The sequence below is a fragment of the Borostomias antarcticus genome (genome assembly GCF_949987555.1).
Source record: "Borostomias antarcticus genome assembly, chromosome: 8".
NCBI classification, from domain to species: Eukaryota; Metazoa; Chordata; class Actinopteri; order Stomiiformes; family Stomiidae; genus Borostomias; species Borostomias antarcticus.
The window spans coordinates 12894934-12918933 of NC_140241.1; the positions used below are offsets into that span (position 1 = coordinate 12894934).

Genomic DNA, 24000 nt, shown 5'->3' on the forward strand with positions numbered 1-24000 from the left:
CCTTTCATGCTAACCCGCTCATATGAACCCTTTCATATAAACCCTTTCATGCTAACCCGCTCATATGAACCCTTTCATATGAACCCGCTCATATGAACCCTTTCATGCTAACCCGCTCATATGAACCCTTTCATATGAACCCTTTCATATGAACCCTTTCATGCTAACCCGCTCATATGAACCCTTTCATATCATATAACCATATCATATATATCATATAACCCCTTTCATATTAACCCGTTCATGTAAACCCTGTCATATTAACCCCTTCATGCCCCTGTCCTCTGCTCTGTGTCAGGCCGCGGATCATGCTCCCTCGCAGCATGAGGACTGGGGGTACGGACCTTCCGGGGGTGGAGTCAAGCGCTGTGCCCCTCATTGGCTACCGGCCCTTACCACCTGAAAATGACACCCTCGGTAGCCAATCAGGGAGAATGACCGACTGCAAAGAAGTGGACATCTCCGAGGTTAGAGTTGTGTTTTTCTTTGTGCTCTGTGTTGTCCATCAGAGCAGAGACGCTAACGACTAGGGTTGCATTTACACTTTAATATCAGTAAACGCAGGATGGGCCCAGTTTTAATATCAGTAAACGCAAGATGGGCCCTGTTTTCACATTCAGGATATAAGTGGTCACCTGTGCGGACAGTTCAGAGCATGTCATGCAACAGAAGAAGCGGACAGGTGAACATGACCACGCCGTTTTGGTCATGTGACACGGCCACAAGTTGTTAGTGGCCTTTTACAATAATTACACCATGAAACCGTGGTTACGGCGTTGACAGTTTGGAGTAAACAGCAGATGCGGTCGGCCGGTTTACAGAGAAAATGAAAACAGGGAGAGTGAATCCCAGAGAGACAGACGCGGCTGGGCCAGACTGGGGCCAGACTGGGCCAGGACCGGCAGGGAACCAGGTGAAGTTTGCCTTCCTGAAGGAATGAAAAGTCCTGAAGAGACCCGAGGGAATGTGATTCCCAAGAAACAAGTAACACTGGGGAGAACCATATTACTTCTCTCAGAGAAGAACCTGGTTCTTTCTTTTTGACAGTGGGTGTTCTAAGTCTGTAGTGTCTATAAAGCTGTGTCATCTCTTTGAGTCGTCCTCCTGTGTGTCGGTCTCTACTGGAGTTGGAACAGAGAAGATGTGGAGGTGGTTCACCATCTGTGTTTTCCCACAGTACTTAGCCTGTGTTAATGTTCTACTAGTCTGACTCAACGGATGTAGGTTTTGGCAATAAACCTTGTCATTCGTTGTCACACTGCCCAATCAGTGGCGAGACTGGCGACGCAAATTAATCTGATTCGGGCCGAGAGATTCTCTCGGCACCAATCAGATTCGATCCAGACTATTTTGCAAGAGCACCATCGCTGCGTCCGGGGCTGGCTCTGCCCAAGTCGACTGTGATTGGTTTAAAGAAATACTGCGTTTTTCCCCCCCTATTGCAGAATGGTAATATGTCCAGCCAGACCTGACTCCGGCGCTGGCACAGCGTAAACCAAGTGTGAAGATAGATCTGGCTATGAGAGACTAGTGTTCTACTGGTTGAAATAGAGGTGGTTAAGGCCTTCTCTCTCTCTCTCTCTCTCTCTTTCTCTCTCTCTCACACACACACACACACACACACGGCCTGATGTAGGATAGAATTCACGCTTGTTAGAGCCATGAAATATACACACACCATCATTCTCAATTCTCAGTGTACGTTTGCTTCTGTCTTGTGTAGTAATATTGAGAGGGAGTAACTTTTTAATGTGATCCGTGTAATAATGTCTCTACCCGTACACTTTAAACGACTGGAGGTAAAAACAACATAACACACATAGCAAGCTGTGAATGGAAGTGGTCCAGTATGCATTTAGCTTCAGGATCATGTGTCACCTGGGCGAGTCTCTAGCCTGCTCTGGCTTGAACCCGGGCGCATGGTCGTCTCATTGGCTCAGACCGCACTTAGCAGTTCGCAAGCAGCCTCTAGAAAGTGGCTGGTCTATATATGGAAGTCACACTGACTCAGACTCCAGCTGGGGTAACCCCCCCCCCCCCGGGCTGATCACATGACAGCAGCACGGCCTGATGGTGAATAATGGATGCGTTGGTCGGCGGGTCGATACGCTGTACACCTGCTCTCTCCTCCCCACACACACACACACACACACACACTCACACACACACACACACACACACAGCCGCTCCCTGAGGACAGACTGCAGAGTGGAATCCGATCCAGACGCTCGTTCATTCTTTAATGAAGGAAACTCGGGTGCGTGTGTTCAGAGCCAGACCTCCCAATGAGCAGCTACCCCCCACAGACCGCCAGGCTCTCCTGCTCAGGGAGATCCAGGACGGTCTCTCCAGTACGGTCTCTCCGGTACGGTCTCTTGAGTACGGTCTCTCTCTAGTGCGGTCTCTCCAGGATGGTCTCTCCAGGATGGTCTCTCCAGGACGGTCTTTCCAGTACGGTCTCTCTCTAGTACGGTCTCTCCAGTACGGTCTCTTCAGGACGGTCTCTCCAGTACGGTCTCTCCGGTACGGTCTCTCCAGTACGGTCTCTCCAGTACGGTCTCTCCAGGACGGTCTCTCCGGTAGGTCTCTCCAGTACGGTCTCTCTAGGACGGTCTCTCCGGTAGGTCTCTCCAGTACGGTCTCTCCAGGACGGTCTCTCCAGTACGGTCTCTCCAGGACGGTCTCTCCAGTACGGTCTCTCCAGTACGTTCAGAGTGCTCCCTCCAGGTCCGGTGTGTGGGACCTGAGATATCAGCCATAGTGAATGGTCTGCAGTGGTACGGCCAGCTAGCTGGGGCGGTGGGACTGGACTATTGTAGATTTCTGTTCGTCTGAAACAGAGCTCACAGTTCGTCCTGACCGGCTGTGATGGTGACCCACAGTGTCTATTTGCAGTTTCATTGTGACATGTCTATGTAGGACAAGTGAACTTTTTTTCTTCCCCAGGACATACTGTAACCATAATAGTTGAAATCATCATACAACAGTGATTTCTGAAAGAGATCGTATTAGAGTTGACATGAGGAGAGAGCAGCTCAGCCCAAAATACCACAAGGTCTTATTTCAAAGAGAGGGAGAGATGGAGCCATGGGACCAAGAGCAGAGGATGATGGGAAGGAAAGGGTGGGTGGAGGAGAGAAGGGGGAGGGCACTCAAAAATACAATGGGTACCTTTAAATAAAGCTTCAGAAGATATATTTACCACCCCATCAACAGTATGTTACGTAAGTTTATAAACAATACCAGTGGCACCGTAGTTAAGTTGTAAAGACTAACAGTGTGAGCGTGGCTGGGGCGCTGCTGCTACTGTGTTTAAATCACAACCATTTCACAATGCAGCTACAGCCTACATGGGTTTTATTTAAGGGGCAAAAGTTGTTGAGCACCAGACAAGTGGCGGAAGTGGAGCTGAGACTGTGTGACAGGGGGCTGAAGATGGAGAGATTTGGTCATACTTCCTGATTATTATTTTTTCTTTCTGTCCACGTTGTTGAACCCCCGAGGCAGCGGCCCAGGGGGGGGGGCGGACCGGGGGGGGCGGACGGGCCCGGCTCAGGCGGAAGGAGAAGAGAGGAAAAACAACGTAGCGACGCGAGCCTACGTCCTGCTTCCTGTATTTGTCTCTGCTCATTATGGACTTCCTGAATGGAGGGAAGAGAAAAGAGATGGAGAGAGACAAGGAGAGCCCTGGGGCATCACCCCTCGCGCAGAATACTAACAGAGAACTCAAACTAGCAACCGTGGAAAAGATGTGTAAACCACGGAAAATGCCTGGACTCAAAACACAGTACAATTGTGCAGGGAAGCAGGGAAATGTGAATTTATTCTGAACTTAGAGGAGTACAGTGCGTGCTTGGTTTCCTCAGGGAGAGAAGCTAAGCCACTTACAGACCTGATACTCATCTCCCTGGGGCTGTTCAACTGTGTTCACACACTTAACCTAACGTAGAGCTGGCTTATATTAAAAAAACTACTTTGAATTGAAATCCTCATACGTGCCTTAGCACAGGAGGCCCAAACCATAGAAACTAATATGGACTCTACTGTAGGTTGATCACTCCTAGATGATTTAACTAGTTGATCACTCCTAGATGATTTAACTAGTTGATCACTCCTAGATGATTTAACTAGTTGATCACTCCTAGATGATTTAACTAGTTGATCACTCCTAGATGATTTAGCTAATATATCACTCCTAGAGGATTCAGCTAGTTGATCACTCCTAGAGGATTTAACTAGTTGATCACTCCTAGATGATTTAACTAGTTGATCACTCCTAGATGATTTAACTAGCTGATCACTCCTAGAGGATTCAGCTAGTTGATCACTCCTAGAGGATTTAACTAGTTGATCACTCCTAGAGAATTTAACTAGTTGATCACTCCTAGATGATTTAACTAGTTGATCACTCATAGATGATTTAACTAGCTGATCACTCCTAGAGGATTCAGCTAGTTGATCACTCCTAGAGGATGTAACTAGGTTGATCACTCCTAGAGGATTCAACTAGTTGACCAGGGAAAGTGTAATTGCCATCTTCACGCATTCCCTACTTCTGTAGTCTGCTCACTGACGGAGAAGTACTGTAATGATGGTTGGTTGAGGTTGACCAATCGTTTGCCAGGAAAGCCAGCAACACCTTTGACCAAGAGGAAGTGGTGAAGACAAAAAACAATATTACAGGACACACATTACAGGACACACATCGCCTCAATTCAGTCAAAGGCAGCATGAAGTAGAAGAGCACAGTTTGTTAAAATGTTTTATATATTATATATATAGATGTATATATATATATATATATATATATATATATATATATATATAGAGAGAGAGAGAGAGAGAGAGAGAGAGATGTATATATATAATGTATATATATTATATATAGAGAGATGTATAGATATATATATAGATATATATATTATATATATAGATGTATATACACTGTAAAACCGAACAGCACATCTTACCAAATTAATTAAGTTTATGCAACTTAAATGGCAGAGAAAGTTGTAGTCTGTCAAGCCAACTAAGTAAAGTGAACTCAATAAGTGATTACCATGAGTCAAACTCAGTTACTTTGAGTATGATTTATTATTGACAGATTTTGAGTAAAGACAACTTTGTTCCAATGTGTCATATATGCTTAATTAGGGTACCTTTAGGTGCTTTTCTGGTATTTTAAATAGCTTTATAGCATTTATCAAGCATTTCATACATAAACAAAGGCATAGCCTACACTTTTTAGAAACTGAAAAGCATTTTCTCAATCAAAAAATAACCCCCTATCCTCATATCCTAGGCTATTGGCTGGGCACAACTCGGAGTCTCAGACTAGCTGAGTCTGCTTTGGGCTACACGGGTGTGCCTAGGTGGGGTGAGGGATGGACTGCTTTGACCAGTGCCCACTGAACTGATCGGGAGGTGCTTCTCCCTCTATCCGCTGCAAGTGAGAGCGCTTGTGAGAGATTAGTTAACGTTACGTCATGATTTCTCAAAACGCAAATGAGGAGTGCAACACTGGGTACCTAGACGTACAATTGGCACTGATTTCAATTGTGAAATCCGTTTCACGATCAGTTGCTCGGTTGCTAAGAAAATAATATTTTCCGCGAAGCTAACTAGCAAAACTTCTGAGAAGCCTCTCGCTGCAGATAGGAACGTTTGGCGCATGCGCATATGACTCATTCGCTCGGGCTTCTCACGCGCATAAGTTCAACTGAGGAAAACTGAGGAGGAACGTGACATTGACCCCGACCGGACACTGCAGAATACCAGAAAACTTCAAACGTCGAGAATACAGCAGCATTTTTCCTTCTTGGACTACGAGATAAATTATTCTAATTGATAGAGTTAAATTATTTTAACGGATAGAGAAAGGTTAACGTTATTTCAACAAAAGCACTACGTCCACGTGTTCTTCAAGTGCCACGAGAGTAAGCGGTTGAGGCAGCCTATCGTTCTGTTTCACTCTTAACATCTTCAGTTCTCTTGAGCCTGCTGCTGGTAAGAAACGTATTTTCTAAGTTTTATTGTTATATTGTTGAACTTGTGGCAAACGACACGAACGTTAGCCTCAAGTTCACCTCAATTTACGTTTGATATTTTTCGGATGTCTCCCTCCTAGCTACAGTGCTAGCTAACTAGGGGCATACTAGCTAGCTAGGAGGGAGACGTTTTCGTCCTCGCTAACGTTAGCTAGGCGGGAGCCTCGTGTGCGTAGTGCTGCAGGCGCCATTAGTGTCAACGACGAATTAAGAGTTATATTTTTGAATCGGATGAATATGTCAGTGGTTGGGAAAGATTACCACCATTGGGTGTATTTTTTGGCTCATGTTTTTTCATTCTTGATGTATACTGTATATTGCCACTAATAACTGGTTGCTATACTAATACTGCTAGCCTTCATTGCTCTACCTAGGCTCAAACTCTAGCTAGCTTAGGCTACATCAGTTAATAAACTGTTGCTTCTGAACCATTGCTCTTTTAGATTAGACTAAACCTTAGCTACCCATTTTATGTGGTTGTGGTAGTAAATTTACCATATTAAGTATATGTTCATATATTTGTTTGAGAACAGATGGGGTATTACGAGTTAGTAGTTAACCCAGTGTGCATTTTAGTGTTTGATTGAAGTTAAACTGCTGTCAATTGTTCAGAAAATTTAATTATTTTACTCTTTCAGCTCTGAAAACTAGAGAAGCATTCCTGGAGCATTAGAGAAGCATTCCTGGAGCCTCAAGATGTGGAAGTGTAAGTTGTGCCATGTCTCATGTTCAGTCAAAGTGCATTTATTGAAACATTATCGGCTTCAACACAGTCAATATTCTACCATTTCTCCTTTACCATGTTTGTATGAGAACTGCATGTGCACATTCAAAACACTAAATTCTCTCAAGATACACATGACAAGGTTTCATGCTGATAGAGTAGATTGTAGTCCTGATAGTCTTGGTCAGGTGGCTGCAGACATGTTGACATTCAGTTGTCCTCTCTGTGCTTTTAAGCAGCCATTTATTGAAAGAGACATGTTTCTTCATCTTCGAGGACATTTAAAAAACCAAGAAGTTGTGTCATGTCCTTTCAGAGATTGTATGTTTAAAACAAATGTGTACTCGACCTTCAACTCACACAAATGTAGAGAGCATCAGAGTGCCTCAGAGTATGATGCATTGATTGTAGTCAGAATTGAACCCCATGATTCTCAGAGCAGTGACATGGAACAAGGCTCTATTGACCATTGTACTGAAAACATATCCACCCCAGTGCCAGAGAGCACCACTGATGGGTTAGAGGAGCAGTTGCAACAGAATCTGGCAGCTTTCTTTTTGAAAATGCAAACAATACTCCATGTAACAGAAAGAGCAACTCAGGAAATTGTTGAGCATTTGGATCAGTTATTTTTATTATCGGAACCTCTTGTGAAAGAAGCGGTCGCAAAAATACTCAACAAGTGTAACTTCCCTTTTAGTGATAAAATTGTCAGAGAGATTGTCAATGCTGTTTCGGAAAGTAATGTCCTGCATAAATCTATCACTAGTCAAGCCCCCTTGTCCACTGCCAAAAGGAGAAAATCATATTATGAGGAACAGTTTCCTTTGGTTAAACCTGTTGAATATTTAATTGGGTCTTCTAAGCATACATGCATGTATGTACCCATCCTCACATCTTTGCAAGAAATGCTGAAAAAGACAGATGTGCTAGAGAAAGTCCAAGAGACTACAGTACAACAGCCAGGGCAATATTCGTCATATTGTGATGGTTCTTACTGTCAGGAAAATCCTCTTCTCTCAGAGGATCAGAGGTTATCTTTGATTCTTTACATTGATGACTTCGAAGTTGCAAATCCTCTGGGAACTTCAAGAAAAATACATAAAGTCTGCGCCATTTACTGGACATTGGCTAATCTCCCAGTGAAATATCGCTCATCTTTACATACTATACAACTTGCCCTTTTATGCAATTCTAATGATCTAAGGGAGTTTGGATATGCCAGTGTTTTTTCACCCCTCTTGAAAGACCTGAAGACGCTTGAAGGGGAAGGGGTTTACATTGAGGCATTAGGTAGCTGTGTCCAGGGCACTGTCTACTCTGTAGTGGCTGATAACCTTGCTGCCCATGGGCTAGCTGGCTTCAAGGAGAGCTTTAACTCTACATACTGTTGTCGATTTTGCCTAACAACAAAAGCAGACATGCAGACTGTAGATGCAACCACTGGTTGCTGTGTGATGAGGACAAAAAATCATCATGATCACCTCGTTCATGAACTCCAGAGTGGTGGCAGTGAAGAGCATTATGGTGTTAAAGATAGCTGTGTGTTATCTGATCATCTATCCTACTTTCACCCCATCACAGGATTTCCACCTGATATCTTACACGACCTGTTTGAGGGTGTAGTTCCTGTTGAGCTTGCACTGTGCTTGAAATGTATGATCTCAAAAAAGTATTTCTCCTTAGATGATCTGAATAAGGCAATACAATATTTTCCCTATGAACATGCTGACAAGGTTGACCGTCCCCACCCAATACCTCAAACCTTTGGCACTCGAGGAACTATCGGAGGAAATGGTCATGAAAACTGCACCTTGCTTAGACTCCTGCCTGTTCTCATAGGCTCACGTGTTCCAGAGGGGGACAAGCACTGGGAAATCCTAATGGAGTTGAAAGACATAGTTGAGCTTTCTTTATCTCATACATTTAGTGATGGCACTATTGAGTACCTGGCCTGCAAGATAGCTGATCACAGGCAGCTGCTACAGGAAGTCTTTCCTAACTTGATGTTGCGTCCCAAGCATCATTTCATTGAACACTACCCTCATTTGATCAAATGTTTTGGTCCCCTGGTCCATTTATGGACCATGAGGTTTGAAGGAAAGCATAGAGTGTTCAAGAAAATAGTTCATGACACACACAACTTCAAGAACATTTTGAAGACGTTGGCAGACAGACACCAGAAAATGATGGCATTTTACCTGTCCTCTCCCAGGTTCCTTAAGCCATCAGTTCAGACCACTAAAATTGAGACTGTCTTTGTTGATTCTTTGCCAAAGGATACTCATGCACCTATATCATCAATCACACAACGTAGTACTGTCTATAGAACAAAACATGTTACAGTCGATGGAACACTTTATGCTGTTGGCATGTTTGTCTGCACTGGGATGCTTGGTGCCTTGCCTGAGTTTAAGGAAATCCAAAACATACTACTCATTGCAGATCAAATCTTTTTCATTCTGCAAGACTTTGAATCGGGGTATATTGAGCATTTACGCTCCTATGAGCTGACTGCAGATCAAAAAAAGAGATATACTGTGACCCCTGTGCATAAACTCACTGACCAAATGCCTTTGACAGCTTACAAAGTGGCAACCAAGCTGATCCTCACAACCAAGAGATTCATTCCTCTTTCAGAGATGGAGTAGCGGTGCCAATTCCAGTTTCCAACTCAAGTCTCACTGGGCAGTCTTCACTTCATCCTCACGCTGCAGTACCAAGATCAAGCATAAGGTATACCTTTTTATTTCTGTAAATGATAACACTTCATTGTAGAGTAAAACAGTTTACTATACAAGAGTCAATTGATGGCCTTAATTGATTTGAGCACATGTTTGCATAAATCTTAATTTATGTAAATATTTAATGGGTTGTCTCTGTGCTTGGAGTGCTGGCGACTCAAGAGCAGAGAGCTGCAAGTGCCAATTTGGTGTGTTCATTCTGTTGCAGGTTTTTGCTGTTCACTTAATATGGAAACAACTGGTCTAAAACTAAGGGTCATTGTTGATGAGTGCAATGCCCAAAGACTAGCCTTGCCCTCGCGACCTGAGACAGTGAATGGCCTCCTGCTTGAAGTGAGAGACAAGCTCAACCTTAACTTTGACTTTCGTCTGCAATTTGAAGACCCAGAGTTTAACAATGCCTTATGCAATCTGGTCAATATTGAAGACCTGCCATCAAAGGCAACTGTCAAAATCGTGAGAATAGAGGATCCAGAGCTGAGCTCAACGAGCACAGATGACACGGTGTTACTATCAGATGCATCATCACCTGAGCGTCTTAGCAGGTGGCCGGAGGTCTTCCAAGTTCCAGCATTCTCATACGAGGTGGAGTTTGCATTGGGTGCAGGCAGTGCTGCATTTGAGAAAGAGGGGAAGACCTTGAAGCTGACCAGGGATCAAAAGCACAATATCCTTGACGTGATGGCTGCTGAGATGTACAAACATAAAGCCTATCCAAGTAGCAAGGAAATCGGCAAGGCTGCAGAGGCCCTTGTTAACAAACACCCATGCCTGAAGGAGACCGGATCCAAAACAGGATATGAAGGATGGAAGAACAGCCTGCGTTTCAAAATGGGCAACTACAGGACGAAACTGAGCAAAGCCGGCATTAAAGATGTGGCAGTTAATGCAGGAAAGCGGAGCCGGAGTCATCCAGAGGCTGATGCATCCCGGGTCAACATTAAGCGAGCAAGAAGGGGTGAAGTCAACTATCTCCCAAACTTTCCCAAGGGTGAGAGTGTAGACACCTTGGAAGAGATGAGAAGAGCAATGGCAGAGGAGTATACAAAGAAGGACAAGGACATGACATTCATCCATCAATGCATGCTGAAAACGTTTGCACTCAGGCGTGAAGAAATTGTGAAGTGTCCCCCAACACCCGTTTCAGACTTTAAGGAACGATGGCCAGCCTTGTTTTCTGAAGCTCAAGTAAGTAATACATATTTTAAAGAATACTTTGACGATTTTCAACCTTATCAAATTGGATGTATTTGGATTATTCTCCGATATAATGCTCTGTTTCAGCTTGATATCAGCCCGATACTAGTATTGCTGTGTTCCTCAGTACAAACTAACATCTTACGTGTGTGCATGCCTTTGCTTGTATTTTGCAGCTCTATCTGGAATTCCACAGAATCACCAACCAAAACCTGCCCTATGTCTTCTTTGCGGCTCTTGACAACCATGCTCCAAAACTGATCAGACTCTACAAACAACGCAGGACCGGAGCCAATGCTGAAAAGATGGCAGAGATTCTAACAGCATATGAGGAGCAAGTAAGTGTCCTATTGAAGGCAAGTGTATGCTTTCTTGCCATAAGATAACTGGTATTAAGTGTATTTGTCTTTCTTGTCTTGTTTGTCTTTAAGGATAAGAATGACATCTGTGCAGCCAGAACAGCAGCCCTGGTTGGCCTACCACTGTACTTCAAAGAGGACTCGTCAGAAGTATTCAGGACCTGCACGGTAATCCCCCTCATTATTAGTTTTCCTGCACTCTTCTGTACTCATATGTACAGTCTTTAATGGCATTTTTGTGCTTCACGTTGCTTTATACCTCCTATGGTGTTATGCTGACCTTTTATAGTCAGTTTTTGTGTGGGTGTGTGGAGGTGGGGTCCCAGCTAAGAATGTGTCCTAATTTTTATTCTGCCCCGTTTAGGAGAGTAACCTCGAAGAAGTCCAGGAGGGTGCCGTGGCACTTGTGGCGGTTCTGGGAGAGGATGAAGAGGTTGCGCCTGAGGCGGTACCGTTTAAACCACTGTATGTTCAAGTTGTCCTTGAGGATGAGGTTGTGATGACTGTCAGATCTTGGACAGAAGCTGTGGTGGTTTTGTTTGGCTTGATGTATGCTCTCCACTTGAGCTACCCAAAGAAGATGAGCAGCTTCTTTGAGTTCATTCAGATCGTGTTCCTAAAGCTTGAGGGTGGGCGCAAGGAACTTCCTTCCAAGTTGCAGTCCTTGAAAAATGAGCTGGAGTAGGCTAGTTGGAAGTATACAGAGTAGAGTCCTTGGATGAAAGGGCAGAGCCACCACAATATACCAACCACTGTTTATTTATTTATTTTTACTTACCTCCCCTTGAGCTAACTATCAAATATGCAGGTTTATTTTCCCTGTCAATTCAGCCAGACTTAACCTGCATAGGACCGATGATGACCTTAGTATAGCCTTCCAGTATTCCTGGTGACCTTAGTATAGCCTACCAATATTCATGATGACCTTACTATAGCCTACCAATATTCCTGATGACCTTAGTATAGCCTTCCAGTATTCCTGATGACCTTAGTATAGCCTACCAGTATTTCTGATGACCTTAGTATAGCCTGACAGTATTCCCGATGACCTTAGTATAGCCTACCAGTATTCCTGATGACCCTAGTATAGCCTACCAGTATTCCTGATGACCTTAGTATAGCTTCCAGTGTTTCCGATGACCTTACTATAGCCTACCAATATTCCTGATGACCTTAGTATAGCCTACCAGTATTCCTGATGACCTTAGTATAGCCTACCAGTATTCCTGATGACCTTAGTATAGCCTACCAGTATTCCTGATGACCTTAGTAAAGCCTACCAGTATTCCTGATGACCTTAGTATAGCCTACCAGTATTCCTGATGACCTTAGTATATCCTACCAGTATTCCTGATGACCTTAGTATAGCCTACCAGTATTCCTGATGACCTTAGTATATCCTACCAGTATTCCTGATGACCTTAGTATAGCCTACCAGTATTCCTGAAGACCTTAGTATAGCCTACCAGGAATATTGGTCATCAGGAATATTGGTAGGCTATACTAAGGTCATCAGGAATACTGGTAGGCTATACTAATGGGATCAGAAATACTGGTAGGCTATACTAAGGTCATCAGGAATACTGGTAGGCTATACTAAGGTCATCAGGAATACTGGTAGGCTATACTAAGGTCATCAGGAATATTGGTAGGCTAAGGTCATCAGGAATACTGGTAGGCTATACTAAGGTCATCAGGAATATTGGTAGGCTTAGGTCATCAGAAATACTGGTAGGCTATACTAAGGTCATCAGGAATACTGGTAGGCTATACTAAGGTCATCAGGAATATTGGTAGGCTATAGTAAGGTCATCGGAAACACTGGAAGCTATACTAAGGTCATCAGGATTAGCATTAGTATAGCCTACCAGTATTCCTGATGACCTTAGTACAACCTACCAGTATTCCTGATGACCTTAGTATAGCTTCAAGTATTCCTGATGACCTTAGTACAACCTACCAGTATTCCTGATGACCTTAGTATAGCTTCAAGTATTCCTGATGACCTTAGTATAGCCTACCAGTATTCCTGGTGACCATAGTATAGCCTACCAGTATTTCTGATTCCATTAGTATAGCCTACCAGTATTTCTGATGACCTTAGTATAGCCTTACTTCACTCACTCAAACACACAATTTGTTGAACTTGACAATTCACACCTATGTAGGAAGCATTTCAGTGTAGCAATATGTTTTGATTGGTATACTCTCTTCAGTCAAAACTGTAACTGTTCATGTTCATACATAATGTTGACATTGATAACTGTTTCATTTTGATGACTGGTACAACCTACCAGTATTCCTGATGACCTTAGTATAGCTTCAAGTATTCCTGATGACCTTAGTATAGCCTACCAGTATTCCTGATGACCTTAGTATAGCCTACCAGTATTCCTGATGACCTTAGTATAGCCTACCAGTATTCCTGATGACCTTAGTAAAGCCTACCAGTATTCCTGATGACCTTAGTATAGCCTACCAGTATTCCTGATGACCTTAGTATATCCTACCAGTATTCCTGATGACCTTAGTATAGCCTACCAGTATTCCTGATGACCTTAGTATATCCTACCAGTATTCCTGATGACCTTAGTATAGCCTACCAGTATTCCTGAAGACCTTAGTATAGCCTACCAGGAATATTGGTCATCAGGAATATTGGTAGGCTATACTAAGGTCATCAGGAATACTGGTAGGCTATACTAATGGGATCAGAAATACTGGTAGGCTATACTAAGGTCATCAGGAATACTGGTAGGCTATACTAAGGTCATCAGGAATACTGGTAGGCTATACTAAGGTCATCAGGAATACTGGTAGGCTATACTAAGGTCATCAGGAATATTGGTAGGCTAAGGTCATCAGGAATACTGGTAGGCTATACTAAGGTCATCAGGAATATTGGTAGGCTTAGGTCATCAGAAATACTGGTAGGCTATACTAAGGTCATCAGGAATACTGGTAGGCTATACTAAGGTCATCAGGAATATTGGTAGGCTATAGTAAGGTCATCGGAAACACTGGAAGCTATACTAAGGTCATCAGGATTAGCATTAGTATAGCCTACCAGTATTCCTGATGACCTTAGTACAACCTACCAGTATTCCTGATGACCTTAGTATAGCTTCAAGTATTCCTGATGACCTTAGTACAACCTACCAGTATTCCTGATGACCTTAGTATAGCTTCAAGTATTCCTGATGACCTAAGCCTACCAGTATTCCTGGTGACCATAGTATAGCCTACCAGTATTTCTGATTCCATTAGTATAGCCTACCAGTATTTCTGATGACCTTAGTATAGCCTTACTTCACTCACTCAAACACACAATTTGTTGAACTTGACAATTCACACCTATGTAGGAAGCATTTCAGTGTAGCAATATGTTTTGATTGGTATACTCTCTTCAGTCAAAACTGTAACTGTTCATGTTCATACATAATGTTGACATTGATAACTGTTTCATTTTGAAAATATTGTGCAGAAAATACTGTGCAGCTTATTTGATTTTATTTAACTTTTTGTTATTTAAGTTAATTGATCTTTCTCTCTGGTATTCTCCATACAGTTGCTCTTGTTTTCTCTATTCTCTCCATCTCTATTCCTCTCTTGTTAAATTTCAATAATATATTCTGCAATGTAAAATGTTCAATCCAGGGAGTGTTGAAAAAAACATGATGATATACTTTTTACAATTTTTTATAAAATGATAATAAATTTGAATGTGTTACACTTAATCTTTTAAATGCATTTTATTTATGCATGTGATGAAATAATGGGGTGTTAGATGCTTATTAATAACAAATTGATTCTTGATGCACTTTGCTAGTTTTCTTTTAAGTTGACACAACTCTAATGATTCATTGCAATCGGTTTCCTTAAATGAATTAAGTTGCTAGGTTTCATTATTGAGCCAGTATAACTAAAACCATTTATTTTAACAATGTAGGGAAAATGAGTTGTTGCAGCTTGAGTTAAATAAGTATAATAAAAATGGTGCATTTAAGTAAGTCCTACTTGATATAAATGATTCTACTTCAAATGGTTTTAATGAGTACATAATACTATTACATGTGAGTTACACTTACTCAGTAATATTTACTATTTGTATATTGATCAGAGTGAGTAAACTTTACTCAGTTCACTTAAGTAGAGGTAACAATGGTCATTCTTGTTGAACTTACTCACACTGAAGAGTTCCAAATACTCTAGTGAATTGAGTTATCAAACTCAAATGGTTCAAGGCAATCGGTTTCCTTAATTGATTTGAGTTGAGTTAACTCATCAGGTTTTACAGTGTAGATATATATAGATGTATATATATAATGAATGTATATATATATATATATATATATATATAATACATATATATATATATATATATACTGTAATTTTGCACCACTACAACTCAATGTTGTTTCCATGAAACCAGCTACTGTACTGAGAGCTAATTATCCCCTTGGTGATCGGTGCTACTGTATGTTGTGGAAGACCTGCTGAGCTCTGAGCCCATAGCGCTGCTAATCCTGTCCACCAGCTCTCCGTGCTCAGCTCCTGGGTACTTTCCTGTGTGCTTTTGTTGAGTAAACCAAGGCGAGGAAGCCTCCTAAACTGGTTTCCAGGTCCCCTGTTGACACAGTTGTTCCCCTATAGGCCTCAGGGGCCTTCCTCTAGCAGCTCAGGCCTGGCACATCCTGGCTACTGGCGCTAGCGTCACAGCCTGAGATCCGGCTAAAGGAGAGTGAGGTACCACCTTATAAAAGTCTGTCAGAGAGTTGTGAAAGCCCCAGGATGGTCTCTCCAGGACGGTCTTTCCAGTACGGTCTCTCTCTAGTACGGTCTCTCCAATACGGTCTCTCCAGGACGGTCTCTCTCCAGTACAGTCTCTCCGGTACGGTCTCTCCAGTACGGTCTCTCCAGGACGGTCTCTCCGGTAGGTCTCTCCAGTACGGTCTCTCTAGGACGGTCTCTCCGGTAGGTCTCTCCAGTACGGTCTCTCCAGGACGGTCTCTCCAGTACGGTCTCTCCAGTACGGTCTCTCCAGGACGGTCTCTCCGGTAGGTCTCTCCAGGATGGTGTCTCCGGCCTTCCTCTAGCAGCTCAGGCCTGGCACATCCTGGCTACTGGCGCTAGCGTCACAGCCTGAGATCCGGCTAAAGGAGAGTGAGGTACCACCTTATAAAAGTCTGTCAGAGAGTTGTGAAAGCCTCTCCACACCGTGTGTAAACACCTGATCATGTCCTTAGCTATTTACATAAACAAAGCCTGCTCTCTGCTTTATTAGTTGACCTAACAGTAATGACTGGTCTTATGTAGGTTATGTGTCACCTATTAACACGCTTGTGCCATGGAGGGTGAGGCGAGGAAGTGTCCCTCGGTCCAGGGGAGCGGGAGATCGGAGGCGGTGCTGCTCCCTGTGTGTGCCCTGTTCAGCCCGGGAGAGAAGACTCTGACAAACAGGTTGAGCAGCTTCCGAAGGTCATCTACAAAGGGAGAGAGCGGAGAGAGGGAGGGAGAGAGCGGAGAGAGGGAGGGAGAGAGCGGAGAGAGGGAGGGAGAGACAGGAAGAGAAGGGCTATTGTTCAACCAGTCGCTGTCGGCCTTTTGACTGACTGTGCTGCACGTCTCTGTCTGTCAGAACGTGCGTGGGTCTATACCTCTGTGTCTTTGTGTGTGTGTCTTTGTGTGTTAGTGTGTCTTTGTGTGTGTGAGTGTGTGTGTGTGTGTGTGTGTGTGTGTGTGTAGGAGTGTATAAGGGTGTTTGTTTGTTTCTGTGTGTGTGTGTCTTTGTGTGTGTGTGTGTGTACTGTAGGAGTGTATAGGGGTGTTTGTTTGTTGGTGTGTGTGTGTGTGTATGTGTGTGTGTGTATGTATCATTATCTCAGTGAGAGTGTGTGTATCCTTATCTGAGTGAGTGTGTGTGTGTGTCATGGGTGTGCCCAGGGAGCGTATGTGCTCAGGGGGGCGGTCCTTAGCTACCGCTGCAGGTGTGGTTGTGTGTTTGCCGGAGACAGAGACAGAGCAACATCCACACAAAACCTACCGCAACAACCAAGAAGCGGGTCCACAAGCGGGTACAGAACCGGGTCCCGAAGTGCCCCAGGGACGCAGGGGCAGATGAGAGAAGCGGGGAGAGACGGCGTTTGCTCCTTTCTTGTGAAGTTTTCGAGGAAGCTGAAGGCTCGGTGTCTGTCTGGACTTGTCGAGTCTGAGGTAACTTGTGTGTTTTTTTCCGTTGGGGAAACGTGACGTTTGTGTGGCCGGAGTGGAGTTCATGAGAGAGAGAGAGAGAGAGAGAGAGAGAGAGAGAGACTAACAGTCAGACCTGCATTCAGAATAACACCGTCGGTAACAAAGGGCAGCGGTGGACCAGAGCCTCAGAGGACAGACAGGACAGACCCTGCTGGGTACGATGTGGTTCACCTGTCAGAGGACAGACCCTGCTGGGTACTGTGGTTCACCTGTCAGAGGACAGACCCTGCTGGGTACTGTGGTTCACCTGTCAGAGGACAGACCCTGCTGAGTACCATGTGGTTCACCTGTCAGAGGACAGACCCTGCTGAGTACCATGTGGTTCAATTCTCAGAGGACAGACCCTGCTGAGTACCATGTTGTTCACCTGTCAGAGGACAGACAGAACAGACCCTGCTGGGTACCATGTGGTTTCTGGATGCCAGAAACACAGTAGCCTGCACAGCCTGCTGGCCTTTGAGACGCTCGTCCATCTATATATTTGAACCAGGCTAATGGAAGCTAACCGTAACTTATGAATAGCAGCATAGCAGCAGGTCCATAGGTCAAACGGCGACATAAGCAGATGATAAACAACAATGGCTACTGTAGCCTACTGTCCACCCTGATGGCCGGTGGCAGGTCGATATTACGTCCTCCTTTCTGCTGTTGTGCTTGTTTCACTGTGCTGTAATGTGGATGTGAACGTGGGTTGGCTGGGGCTCAGGAGGCAGAGCGGCTCGTCCAATGATCAGGAGGCAGAGCGGCTCGTCCAATGATCAGGAGGCAGAGCGGTTCGTCCAATGATCAGGAGGCAGAGTGGCTCGTCCAATGATCAGGAGGCAGAGTGGCTCGTCCAATGATCAGAAGGCAGAGCGGCTCGTCCAATGCCCATAGGGTCAGCAGTTCGAATCCCGGCTCCTCCTGACGACATATCGAAGAGTCCTTGCGCAAGACACTGAACCCCAAATTGGTCCCAATGAGCAGGCTAGCACCTTGCATGGCAGCTGCCGCCACATGTTTGAATGGATGAACAAGAGGTCATTTTAAAGCGCTATAAACGTGCGGTCCATTTACCATTTCTCTTGTTACGTTTATCACCCTTAAGAAAGACTGCGTGCTGCTCATGATGAGCAGGAGGGAGATGAACACAACAGGAGGCACAATACCAGTTCTGTTTCAGACAGAAGTGTTGAAACGTGAGGGCGTGGTGCCGTTGTTCTGCTGGGCCGGCTCAGCCCTGCGTGTAGCAGCTGGATGTGTGTGGTAGAGGATGCTGATGCCATAGGAGACTACTGATGAGGTCACTGTTTTTTTCATGCATGTTTTAGCATGGAAAATCACAGTTTGGGTGTCAGGACAAGTGTAATCTGATATTAAGGAGAAGTGTAATCTGACATTGATGTAATGCGATATAGGCTATCGGTTGATAAATTACTAATATCTGCCTATTATGCCCATACAGCTCATTGAGGTATTCTTCTCAGTGAAAGCTGGGTGTGCGAAAGTCATTTGTTGTTGTTTTGAATTCCAGTGGATGATTTTACATGTCACCAGCGCGCTAGCTACTGGTACTGCTCACTCACGTGCAGCTCTCTGAGCAGAATGGGATTATGGGCCATGAGTTCATTCCCTGGAAATGCATTTGAGCCTTTTCCTGTTTAATGCGGTCAGCATTTGCAAACTGGTCATCTAACCCTGACCCCTTACATTCAAGTGGAGCCATTCGTTAGTACAGACACTCAATTCCATTTCTTTGTTTTGACACAAACACATAATACCTCGTCAGCACTTGTTCTGCCCACTGGTTTGTTTATGGCTCGTTTCAGGACAATTAAATTATATATTGTAAATACAAGTAAGAGATTCAGCCTTTCACGGCCTCAGGAGAAGCTCAAACATGGACAATACTGTAGTTATGGTGATATTTTGAGGGCCAATCCAGTGTTGACATGATGAATATGGATGTGTATTGATGTTTCTTTGTTGTGGTACATTCCTCAGGCTGAGTCCTCCCCCATGAAGACGACGTGGTACTGCCCTCTGGACCTGGTAAGGCCGGTTCACCCGGAGACTGGGGGGGGGGGGACTGGGGAACCCTCTAGAATAGATCAGACACCGGAGCCCAACTGGGACATTCAGGAGCTCCAGGAAGGATGTTAGAGCCCAGAATCCAACGACTCAGCTCACAACACTCATACTACACACCTACCACACTACATGCCCACCGTACTACATACCTACCATACTACACACCTACTATACTACATACCTAACACACTACATGCCCACTGTACTACATACCCACCATACTACACACCTACTATACTACATGCCCACTGTACTACATACCTACCATACTACACACCTACTATACTACATACCCACCATACTACACACCTACTATACTACATACCTACCATACTACACACCTACTATACTACACACCTACCACACTACATGCCCACCGTACTACATACCAACCATACTATACACCTACTATACTACATGCCCACCGTACTACATACCCACTATACTACACACCTACTATACTACATGCCCACCGTACTACATACCCACCATACTACACACCTACTATACTACATACCCACCACACTACACACCTACTATACTATATGCCCACTGTACTACATACCCACCATACTACACAACTACTATACTACATGCCCACTGTACTACATACCTACTATACTACATGCCCACTGTACTACATACCCACCATACTACACACCTACTATACTACATGCCCACCATACTACATACCTACTATACTACATACCCACCATACTACATACCCACCATACTACACACCTACTATACTACATACCCACCGTACTACATACCAACCATACTACATACCTACAATACTACATACCCACCATACTACACACCTACTATACTACATACCCACCATACTACACACCTACTATACTACATACCCACCATACTACATACCTACTATACTACATACCCACCATACTACACACCTACTATACTACATGCCCACCATACTACATACCTACTATACTACATACCCACCATACTACATACCCACCATACTACACACCTACTATACTACATACCCACCGTACTACATACCAACCATACTACATACCTACAATACTACATACCCACCATACTACACACCTACTATACTACATACCCACCATACTACACACCTACTATACTACATACCCACCATACTACATACCTACTATACTACATACCCACCATACTACATACCAACTATACTACATACCTACTATACTACATACCCACCATACTACATACCTACTATACTACATACCTACTATACTACATGCCCACTGTACTACATACCCACCATACTACACACATGCTATACTACATAACTACTATACTACATGCCCACCATACTACATGCTCATCACATTACATACTTACCATACTACAGTACATACCTACCGTACTACATGCCTACCATACTACATGCTCATCATATTACATACCTACCATACTACATGCCCACCATACTACATACTTTACCTACCATACTACAGTACATGCCCACCATACTACATGCCCACCATACTACTTGCCCACCACAACCATAACTCAACATCATGAATCACACCTTTATGTTAATCACAACACAGTCTGCAGTCTGTTGTATAAACATTTAAACGTTTGTCAAACCCAACTGATACTACATTCATATTATTTGAAACCCATTCTTCATGCAGATTAAATCATTTAAAGTACTGTCTTCATCTCTCTCCTCTCTCTCTCTCTTTCTCTCTCTCCCTCTTGCTCTCCTCTCTCCTCTCTCCCTCTCTCCCTCTCTCTCCCAGTCCACTGTGTTGGAAGAGGAGGAGGATGGGATAATATACACCAAGGTGGTGAAGCAAAAGCATGGCGCCCCCACCAGTCCACTGGTGAGAATGCACACAGTTACATTATGTACAGTAGCAATGCAAGAGATCAAGACAGGAAAAACACAGCATAACATACTAGTGTAATGATCTCTTACCCCTCTCTCTCTCCCTTTCTTTCTATCCCTCTCTCTCTCTCTCTCTACTCCCCCCTCTCTCCCTCTCTCTCTCTACTCTCTCTACCCTCCCCTCTTTCCCTCTCTCTCTCTCTACTTTCGCTCTCCCACTCTCTCTACTCCCTCTCTCTCTGCTCTCTCTCTCTCTCTACTCCTTCTCTCTCTCTCTCTAATCTCTCTCTCTCTCCTCCTCCAGTCCCCTCTCCCTCGCTCCCAGTGTGTGAAAGCAGGGACGGAGGAGAAGCTCGTCCTGCACCTCCTCCACTCCTTCTCCATGGGTGACTCCTCCTTCATCAACATCTTCCTGTCCACCTACCGCTCCTTCACCTCCACCAAGAGGGTCCTGGACATCCTGACCGACAGGTCTGCCCACCAGCCTCTAAACACCAACACGCCCACCCAGCCTCTAACACATCCACCCAGCCTCTAAGCACCAACACATCCACCCAGCCTCTACGTACCAACACATCCACCCAGCCTCTACGTACCAACACATCCACCCAGCCTCTACGTACCAACACATCCACCCAGCCTCTACGCACCAACACATCCACCCAGCCTCTACGCACCAACACATCCACTCAGCCTCTAAGCACCAACACGCCCACCCAGCCTCTAAGCACCAACACATCCACCCAGCCTCTAAGCACCAACACATCCACTCAGCCTCTAAGCACCAACACGCCCACTCAGCCTCTAAGCACCAATACATCCACGACTTCAAGTTCAATAAAACGGTTCAATTCTAAACTTAAGTGATCCAGCGCACCGGGAGTACAGAAAACACTTTGGGGCGAATTCACTAAAGGATTGCGCAGCTTTTCCTGACGCAAAGCCTGTGCAAATAAGTCAAAAATTATGTTTGCTATTCACAAAGCCCTCGCAAAGGGTGAAATACGGTGTTAACTGCGTTGCGTTCGTCATTGCGTTGCTCTGCGCCGGTGTTATTAGCTCATATTTAAATTAGGTAATATGGGCGGAGAATGTTCCCCTTTCTATGCAAATGAACATTATTGCAAAACCCGCCCAATTCACAAACATCGGCGCAAATTGCCTCACGCAGTTAAAGTGAAATTAATACCGTTTTCAGAAACGTGGTGGTATTTAAGCGCAAGGGGTGTGTCGCGGCCAGCCTGTCCGCTGATCATGGCAGCAGTGATTGTTGCGAGGCGAAGGCATCGCAATGCCAGGCATGTTGTTCGTGAGAGAATATTTAGAAGAAGGTCACTTTTTGATTTAACACTAGAACCACCGTGGTAGCTGTTTGGACACCAGAGCGCGCAGCTCTTCAGCCAACTGGAGGATGAAGTCGCGTCTGGGGAGGCTCAGTTGACTATGCGTCTCTCCACCCGTCCCCAGCGAGTCCAAGCTCCCCCAATGAATATAATAGCCTACATAGCACGAAACTGTGCGTATAATAGTCTATACGCGAAACTGCGCATTCCCTATAGCTGTTCATTGAACGGCTGGGGGCCGGGTATAAATAAATAAATAAAAACATAGCCTACACAATATTTGTTTTATTTGAATGGTCTTGAAAATATTTTGCTTTTGTATCATAGGTGACGGCAGGTATCATCTTCAGCCATGGATGATGACTCCCGTGCGTAATCCTTCCAACGTTGGAGAGGCGGCGTACAACTGGGCTCACATCAGGACGCGCGGTGTGATTGAGTGCACATTTGGAATCCTGAAAAGCCGTTTAGATGCCTAGATCGTACCGGTGGGGCAATGTTATACACTCCCCCAAAAGTATGCCAGATCATCGTGCTGCAACTTGCATAACATAAAATGACAATTTTTCCTTTGTTCGTCTTTTTAAATCATTCCACCTCCGTTTGCAGTCTTCCGCGTTTACACACACAAATGGCACTGACTGATTGGGAAATTAAACCCCAAATATGATTTTTTGCTGCAGTCGTGATATTTTTTTGCCGAAAGCTGTGAGACATGTTTTTGAACCTCGTCCGTGAGGCCTTCAAGTTCGCTGTCTGAAAATCGTATCTTTCTTTTTCTGTCTGCCATCGTCCAATGATATGCATACGAGTTGTATGCGCTGTATGCGCAGTATTTATAGTCATTTCCTATATCAACAGCAAATTGCACTCAGCCGCAAACACCGAATGGGCGTGTTTGCGCTGGGATATTATTAGCGCAATGTCTTTAGTGAATAGGTTTTTAAAACGGAGCACATAGCGGGCGCAACTGACGCTCAATATTATGGTGCAATTAGCGGGCGCAATTTGCTTTAGTGAATTCGCCCCTTTGTTTCATGTTGTTTTTTTGTGTTTTTTTAACCATTAAACAGAGTCTTTTCTGTTCTCCCTGCTGGATCACTTAAGTTTAGAATTGGCCAGTTTGCTGAGCAGCACCCAGGAGGAGCAGCACAGATGCTCAGGGCTCACATGCTGTCTGAGATAACACACTTATCTGAAGTGTTGGGGCGGTAGGCAGCCTAGATGACTAGAATGGAAATGTACTCTTGGTAGTTTTTTGGGACGATGTCTCTGCCTCCCTCCTTCCAGATTGGAGAACCCACCAGGGGAGACCAACACAAGCCACACCAGACAGTCCTTCAACAGGTGAGACGCTCTCTTCCTTCAACAGGTGAGACGCTCACAGTCTCACCTGAGTCTGGTGTTCAGTCTCA

General features: G+C 44.4%; 1 protein-coding gene across 1 annotated transcript in view; it reads left to right on the plus strand.

Annotated features, from left to right (window-relative positions):
• Window positions 1-24000, plus strand: part of rgl2 (ral guanine nucleotide dissociation stimulator-like 2) — a 35706-nt gene that overhangs the window by 1576 nt on the left and 10130 nt on the right. The window contains exons 3-7 of the mRNA XM_084441665.1: window positions 299-467; window positions 19307-19354; window positions 21154-21237; window positions 21547-21713; window positions 23876-23932. Of these exons, the coding sequence (XP_084297791.1) occupies window positions 299-467; window positions 19307-19354; window positions 21154-21237; window positions 21547-21713; window positions 23876-23932 (525 nt within the window). The remainder of the gene's footprint in view (window positions 1-298; window positions 468-19306; window positions 19355-21153; window positions 21238-21546; window positions 21714-23875; window positions 23933-24000) is intronic.